Genomic DNA, 9118 nt, shown 5'->3' on the forward strand with positions numbered 1-9118 from the left:
ATGAGTTGTATAGATATACAGATTAAAAAGTATTTTTTAGAGAAATAAATGTATTAAAAATATTTTTTATACGTTATAAATAATTTATTTTTTAAAAGTATAAAATAATTAATTGTTATAAAAAAACGTGTTGTTAAATTTTAATTCTAGACTTATTATCTTATAATCAAAACTTGTTATTTTTAAATGTATTGTTGTTATCACTTGAAACAAAGTGTATTGTTATAAAAAAAACGTGTTATTAAATTTTAATCTCAAACTTGTTATTTTATAATCAGAACTTGTTATTTTTAAATGTATTGTTGTTATTACCTGCAACAAAATTTATTGTTATAAAAAAAAATATTGTTAAATTTTTATTCCAGACGTGTTATTTTACAATCAGAACTTGTTATTTCCAAATGTATTGTTGTTATCACCTGGAACAAGAGTAAATGAGTTAACTTATATTTTTTTTTCATCATAATGTTAATAAAAATTTGTTGGCTCAATGGTCATTCCTTATTTTGGAAAGCATTAGGTTGGGGGATCAAATCCCCCCAACCTCACTTCCCCCCAATTTAAAAAAAAAAAACAGTTTCAAAAAAAAAAAAACAAAGGAAGACCGCTGGAAGCGGCCGCCGGCGCCGGAGCTCCGGCCGCCGGACTCCGGCGTCCTGCCGCCGATAGTGGCCGGAAGCGACCGCCGGATTCCGGTGAGGCAGTGGCTTTCTTTTTTTAAAAAAAAAAATTAAAGAGGGGTATTTTGGTAATTTGGCCATGATTTCATAATTACAATTTGAGACCAGGTCCCTCATAGTAATTTAGCATATTCAGGTGACCATAGAGTGATTTTGCTAATTCGAGGGTCTTTATTTGTGATTTTCCCTTTTTAAATTATGAAGAACTCATTTTTCACAATAACGAGTTGTTCTATGTTATATTTCTCTCCCCATCACATCATATCATTAAATTTGACATTTATTTTTTAATTTAAATAACAAAGTGAAATCATTTATGTAACATTCTATTTTTTTTCTTTATCTTATTATAGGATTTAGGTTATATGAGTATGAGATTAATTCATAATATTTAATATTAAAGCTTACTGAATAAATTGTAAATCATAATTTTATGATATACATATAAATTATAAATAAATAAATAAATAAAAATTATATTAAAAAATATTTATAAAAAATTAAAAATATATATAATAAAAAGGCAAGTGGGTGGCACGTGGGCCACCCACTGCCAGTTGGAAAGGGGGGTTTAATCCCTTGGGCCGTGGCCTTCAAAGCTTTAATTAAAAAAAAATTATTAAGGCATCAAGTGTGGGCACGTGACCCACACTTGACACTTTGTTAAAAAGCACACACTCAATTCATTGTCCCTTCTTCCGTCCAGTAGCCCTTCGTGCTGTTTCGTCTTCGCTGTTCCTCTGGTTCGCCAAGAGGAAAATGTGAATGAGAGAAGGGAAATGATTAATGGAAAAGGGGAATAGGATTTTAATAATGATTGAAGGCATAGTTGATATATGGTTATTTTTCTAAGTGCTTAAGAGGTTTTTAGATAATTTGAAGGGATTATTCTTATTAATAATGTGAATGAGAGAAATAGAGTTGGGAAGTACTAGAAATTGTCACTTGGAAGAATAGATGAATTATTATTTTTCCTAAAGATAATTCTTTTTAAGGTAAGCCAATTATGTGGATTTAGTTAATAAATTATTCTAATACTATATTAATTAGTCTTTTTATATTAATATATGTTTATCAATTTATTATTATAGAGCGAGCTTGGTTTGGGCTCGGGTTTGAATCCTCCTACTTTTAGTTCTTGTGTCAAGAACTTAAGGTAACCACTTTCTAATTTATCTTGTATGCTTGTTGATGTGATTATAAGCATGTGTTGATATTATAAATATTATCATTATATGTTATAGTGGTTTGTGTATAAAAAGTGATATACATATATATCAAAATGTATGTTTTGATAAATTTATTAGTTAAATGGGCATGAATTATTTTATGAATATCTTATTGATGTTGAACAAATTTGACTATTGAATCTGAGAATACGTTATGAGTACTGGATTGTGTGGAATTGGATGGTTGAGTTGTGCTGTATTGGATTGTGCTGAAATGAAATTGTGGGAGGTTTGATTATTTATACCACGTGGTATAGCTGCCACTTGGCGCCCAGTGGTTGGCATTAACATTCTTAGGGCCCTCGGTATCATCCTTCCTTTAGCCGAGTCAAGGGTCAGTCCAAGGGACATGACACCTTTCCATATTCCAAGGAAAGGGAACCCACGGTCCGATATGAGCTCTATAACTTTTGGCGGAGTTATATCTCATTATTAGAGAGCTTGGTGCAGTCTTGTTAAAGAGACTAATCCTGTTATGTATTATTAGCCCATGGGTTCTGTTAGAGGTTACAAGGAGGTTATAACGATGGTTGATGAAGTTCTGTGCATGCAAGTTACTTTTTGAATTATTATATATTGTTTTCTGTAAAGATGTTTAACTTATATGTTATTTGAAATTGTACCTTGCCCGCTTAACTATCTTGTAATCACTCTCTGAATACTAGTTGAATTGGAATTGTGGTTACTAGGTCAATTTGACTCACCCCATGGTTATTTAACATTTTTTCAGGCGAGGGTTCTGGTGTTGGTTCCAAGGGGAAGGTGTCCGAGGCTTGAGTTTTCCTTTCCACTCTATATAGCCTCTATTTTGATATATATGATTTGACTGATGTATATTACCAAACTTTAGGGCCTTTTTGTTATACTTAACATGCGTTTAATTTTTCCGCTGCTTTCTAGACTTGAGTTATTGGGCGGAGCCTTTTTTGGTTATAGATGACTGTTATTTTGATTACGATTTTTATGGGCAGTGGTAGCAGTTATTTTGGTGGACCTAAAATGCTCTAGTCCATTCATGATTGGTCTTAGTTATCTTTGGGATTTTAGAGATTCATGATGGGATTTGTTATACACATGAAAAATCAAGTATTAATTACTTCTTATTATATTAATTATCTTTACTACTCTAGATTAGTGGCTACTGCACTGTTATGAATGTATATTGTTAATGGCTATGGTAGTTCCTACTTAAATGTTCTTGGTTAACTCTTTCCGATTAAATTGGTCATTTAAGAATTAATTATTGTATTCAGAAATGCTTAATTACCACTTATTATGTAGTCAGAGCCTCATGTTTTTGGTTTTCTTGTTTCATTTTCATTATGGCATATAGTGGCATTGGCAATATACATTGATCATACATGTGCTTCCCCTTTGTTATTAGACTTCTTTTAAGTTTTTCAAAGCCTTATCGTCTCTTGGTTGCATCCTTTGGGGGGGAGAGATGGTAGATACACGTAGGACACAGCCGGCTAATAATAATAGTAACCCAAACCAACCTCAAGAGCCCCTGGACAATGAAGCGTTCCTAAGGGACCTAAGGACATTGGTAGTCCAAATCAGTCAGCAAGTTCAGAGACATGAGCAACAGTTGAATGAAATGAGACAGGATGAGGAGCCCGTCCAAGAAAATGGGCATATCAATGCTGATGAATCAAGTAGACATCGTTCCGAAGAAGGTCACCACACTGTTATGGAGACTGGGGATAGTAGTCGGCATGAACAGAAGAAGGAGCAACCTATTAGTGATGTATGGAGGAATTTCAATAGGTGTGATCCGCCAACATTTAATGGCACCTTTAATTCGTCTAAGAGTGAGGCTTGGATCGATCACTTGGAAACTATCTTCACCTTGGTCCTATACACCTCACATCAAAGGGTGCAAGTGGCAATTATACAACTTGTTGATGCTGCTAAGAGATGGTGGGAGAGTGTTTGACCATCTGATGGCACTTTTCCTACATGGGAGGTGTTTAAGGAGATGTTCTTTCAGCACTATTTTCCTTCAGCCCTCCAATCACTGAAGGAGACAGAGTTCTATGCTTTCAACAAGATGACATGGATGTGGATGCTTTCATTGCTAAATTTCTAGAGTTGATTAAGTATACTGCTTATGGACAATCTGAAAAGAATAGCAAGTAGATGGCAGACAGGTTGTTACAGAAGGCTAGACCGGAGTTTAGACGACAGCTAGTGCCACTCCAGATTTGTTATAGAAGGCTAGACCGGAGTTTAGACGACAGCTAGTGCCACTCCAGATTGATTCTTTTGATGACATGTGTACTCGACTTTGCCTCCTTGATGCTGAGATTAAGGGTTATGGCTATGAAATTGAGCTAAAGAGGGATCCCAGGGCCGTTTCTCTTCCTTTATGAGGAGCCTAGTAGTGGGATTGGCAAGAGAAGTGGGTTCAATCCAGGAAGCTCTAGCAAGAAGAGCCGCTTCCAGAACAGACAGTCACAGAGGCCCCCACTTCCAAGGGGTAATACTAGTGGGAGCCAGTCATCATTTAAAGGCTCTACTGCTTCTGCACCTAGCACTGCATGTTCTCCAACATGTTCCAAGTGTGGCAAGCATCATCAGGGCAAGTGTTGGACTTGCTTTACTTGTGGCAAGGTGGGACATATATCTTGCCATTGCACTAAAAACAAACAGAGTGCACCAGAGACCCGATCTACTATTCCCTGCCGTGTGTTTGCGTTGACTCAAGAGGAGGCCGATGCGTCTCCCAACCTTATTAGAGGTATAATTTCTCTCCAAGGTCACAATATACATGCATTATTTGACTCTGGTGCTACACATTCTTTTATTGCCTTTGAATGTGCTAAGCGATTGAACTTGCATGTTTATGATTTGCCTTTTGATATGAATGTTTCGACACCTGCTGGATCTTCTGTAAAAACTTCAAATGCATGCTTGAATCTTGTGTTGGAGTTTGAGAGTCACAAGACAAAGATTGACTTGATTTGTTTGCCCCTTAAGGGTCTTGATGTGATTGTGGGTATGGATTGGCTAATAGCTAATAGTGCCACGCTTGATTGTAAAGCAAAAACTGTTTCTTTGCCTGTGTATTGCATGCCTATTGAGGTGCCTAGTGGCCCTCCTCTGTTATCAGTTGTTCAAGTTGACAGTTATATAAAGCAAGGATGTCAGGCCTTTATGGTCTTCTTTTCTGTGCAAGCTGAGATAGAAGAAGAGATTGATGAAATTGAGATTGTGAATGAGTTTCCTGAGGTATTTCCTAAGGAAGTGTCAGGATTACCCCCTGAGCGGGAAGTAGAGTTTTCTATTGATTTGCCTCTTGGGACAGAGCCTATCTCTAAGGCTCCCTATCGAATGGCTCCTGCTGAATTGGCAGAACTAAAGAAGCAACTTGAAGAATTACTTGAGAAAGGATTCATCAGACCAAGTGTGTTGCTATGGGGATCACCGGTGCTATTTGTGAAGAAAAAGGATGGAACCTTGCGGTTATGTATTGATTATCGACAATTAAACAAAGTCACCATCAAGAATAAATACCCACTACCAAGAATTGATGATTTGTTAGATCAATTGGTGGGGTCAGCAGTATTCTCTAAGATTGACTTAAGGTCGGGATACCATCAATTAGGAGTTAAAGCAGAAGATGTTCCTAAGACTGCTTTTCGTACTCGATACGGTCACTATGAGTTTTTTGTGATGCCATTTGGCTTAACTAATGCTCCAGCTGCATTCATGGACTATATGAACAGGATCTTCAGACCCTATTTGGATAAGTTTGTGGTAGTGTTTATAGATGACATTCTCATTTACTCATGAAATGAAGAGGAACACTGTGAGCACCTTAAAATAGTGTTACAGGTATTGAGAGAGCACAAGCTTTATGCTAAATTGAGCAAGTGCGAGTTTTGGCTCAAGGAAGTGAAGTTTTTGGGGCATGTTGTTTCAGCTAAAGGGGTTGTAGTAGACCCTACAAAAGTTGATGCAGTTCTTAAGTAGGAACAACCAAAGTCAGTGACTGAAGTGAGAAGTTTCCTAGGGTTGGCTGGTTACTATAGGAGGTTCGTACAAGGATTCTCTCAGTTGGCTATGCCACTTACTAAGTTGACCAAGAAAGACCAACCATTCGTTTGGACAAAGAAGTGTGAAGCCGCCTTTCAAGAGTTGAAAAAGAGGTTGACTTCTACACCGGTACTGATTATTCCTGACCCCGCATTGCCATATACCCTATACACTGATACTTCTTTGAAAGGTTTAGGGTGTGTATTAATGCAAGAAGGGAAGGTTGTTGCTTATGCTTCTAGACAGTTGAGACCACACGAGGAAAATTACCCAACTCATGACTTAGAGTTAGCGGCAGTGGTATTTGCATTGAAGATATGGAGACACTACTTATATCGTTCACAATTTGATGTTTTTAGTAACCATAAAAGTTTGAAGTATCTAGTGGATCAGAAGGAGCTTAATAATCGACAGAGAAGGTGGATGAAGTTTCTAAAAAACTATGACTTCCAATTGAAATATCATCCCAGTAAAGCGAATGTTGTCGCTAACGCTTTGAGTAGAAAAGCTATTCATGTATTTCAACTAAGTCTCTATGAGAACCATTTGTTAGAAAGGGTGAAGGACACTGATGTGCTAGCTGATATGGATACAATCTTGTAGGCCATGCGGATTGAGAATGAATTTTGGAAGGAGCCCAAGATAGCTCAGTTAGAGGATGACTATTTATTGAAGATTAGGGAAGTACTAGAAGAAGGAGAAGTTAGTGATTTTGAAGTTGGCGAAGATGGAATTTTGAGATTCAAAGAGAGAGTTTGTATCCCTAATGATGGAAAATCTAAGCAATACATCTTAGAGGAAGCTCATCGAAGCAGGTACACCATACATCCAGGAATCACTAAGATGTACAATGATCTAAAGCAGAACTATTGGTGGCCTGGAATGAAGAAAGATGTGACAGAATTTGTCTCCCATTATTTGACTTGTCAAAAGGTCAAAATTGAGCATCAGAAGCCACCAGGGTTAATTCAAAATCTAGAGATACCACAGTGAAAATGGGATAGTATATCTATGGATTTTGTTATGGGGCTATCGAGAACACCTAGTAATTATGATGCCATTTGGGTGATTGTTGATCATTTGACCAAGTCTGCTCATTTCTTGCCTATACGAGCTACTTATACAATGGAACAATATGCTCAATTATATGTGAAGGAGATTGTCAGATTGCATGGTGTGCCAGAGAGCATTATCTCCGATAGGGATCCAAGGTTCACGTCAGGTTTTTAGAGAGCCTTACACCAAGCTATGGGTTCGAGATTGAAATATAGTACAGCTTATCATCCACAAACCGATGGACAAACAGAGAGAACAATCCAAACTTTAGAAGACATGTTGAGGGCATGTGCCATTGAATTGAAGGGTAGCTGGGACAGTCACTTGCCACTGGCTGAGTTTGCATATAATAACAGCTATCACTTGAGCATACAAATGGCGCCTTACGAGGCATTGCATGGCAGAAAGTGTAGATCGCCGTTGTGTTGGACAAAATTGAGTGAAAGGACTATCATCAGCCCTGATTACGTTGACCGCACTACAGAAAAGATTGAAATGATTAAAAACAAGTTGTTGGCAGCTCAGAGTAGACAGAAGAGCTATGTGGATAAACGACGGAGACCCTTGGAATTTTGTGTCGGTGATCATGTATTTCTACGTGTCACTCCAATGACAGGCATTGGAAGGCCTATTAAAGCCAAGAAATTGAGTCCAAGATTCATGGGTCCATATGAGATTCTTGCAAGAGTTGGTAAAGTAGCATACCAGATTGCATTGCCACCACAGCTAGACAGGGTTCATAATGTGTTTCATGTGTCGCAATTGAAGAAGTATCAACCTGATCCCTCACACATCATTGAGCCTGAAGAGGTTGAACTTCGTGAGAATTTGACTTACCGAATAGAACCGGAGCGAATTGCAGATGTGAAGGAGAAACAACTAAGAAATAAGACAATTCGACTTGTGAAAGTCACATGGAAGGGTATGGCTCCCGGTGATGCTACTTAGGAAACGGAAGAGAAGATGCGACAATCTTATCCTCATCTTTTTACTTAGGTACGTAGAATTCCTACTCAACTGAATTTTGATGGCAAAATTCCTATTTAGGAGGGGAGAGTTGTAACATTCTATTTTTTTTTCTTTATCTTATTATAGGATTTAGATTATATGGGTATGAGATTAATTTATAATATTTAACATTAAAACTTACTGAATAAATTGTAAATCATAATTTTGTGATATACATATAAATTATAAAAAATAAATAAATAAATAAAAATTATATTAAAAAATATTTATAAAAAAATTAAAAATATATATATAATAAAAAGGCAAGTGGGTGGCACGTGGGTCACCCACTGCCAGTTGGAAAGGGGGGGTTTAATCCCCTGGGCCGTGGCCTTCAAAGCTTTAATTAAAAAAAATTATTAAGGCATCAAGTGTGGGCACGTGACCCACACTTGACACTTTGTTAAAAAGCACACACTCAATTCATTGTCCCTTCTTCCGTCCAGCAGCCCTTCATGCTGTTTTGTCTTTGCTGTTCCTCTGGTTCGCCGAAACAGTGAGTGAGAGTGAGTGGGAGATTGAGGGTGTGAGAAAGAAAAGGGCTTTACTTGGGTACATATAAGCTATTTAGGTAAGTCATCTTCATCCTATGTTTTTTATTTAGCTTTTTCTTTTTATTTCTGTAAGTTTATGGCAGAAAATAAAGTTTATTAGGGCTTGTTAGATTTTTAATTTTTAAGGTTTCTAATTTAGTATTAGGATATTAATGGAGCTTATTTGGTTAAAATAAGAGTCTTATGACTTAGATTTTAGTTGGATGGTTGATTTGAGACAATATAAGTTAGGGTTTGCTTGGAAAATTGTGATATGTGTTAATGATAATATTAATTCAAAATTTATCTCTTAATTGCGTTCATTTGAGGTTATATTGAGGATCCAATGCTTGAACTTTGAGGATTGTCGTTGAAATAGTAATGTTGATGATTCTTGGAGAGACTTTAACTAGTGGAAGTTGGGTGTTTGGAGTAAATTGAGTAAAATATTATAAGTTATTAATTCTAATAAATGGGAAATGATTAATGGAAGAAGGGAATAAGATTTTAATAATGATTGAAGGCATAGTTGACATATGGTTATTTTTCTAAGAGTTAAAGTAAGCATTTT

General features: G+C 36.6%; 1 protein-coding gene across 1 annotated transcript; it reads left to right on the top strand.

Annotated features, from left to right (window-relative positions):
* The first annotated feature begins 3353 nt into the window (after positions 1–3353).
* On the top strand, positions 3354–5887 carry LOC114735570 (uncharacterized). The gene is made up of 4 exons (XM_028923267.1): positions 3354–3832; positions 3919–4047; positions 4252–5671; positions 5750–5887. The coding sequence occupies exons 1-4, from the start codon at positions 3354–3356 to the stop codon at positions 5885–5887; spliced, it is 2166 nt and encodes a 721-aa protein (XP_028779100.1).
* Positions 5888–9118: the final 3231 nt, after the last annotated feature.

Source organism: Neltuma alba, unplaced genomic scaffold, assembly GCF_004799145.2.
Source record: "Neltuma alba isolate B1F8T4 unplaced genomic scaffold, ASM479914v2 tig00013234_pilon, whole genome shotgun sequence".
NCBI classification, from domain to species: Eukaryota; Viridiplantae; Streptophyta; class Magnoliopsida; order Fabales; family Fabaceae; genus Neltuma; species Neltuma alba.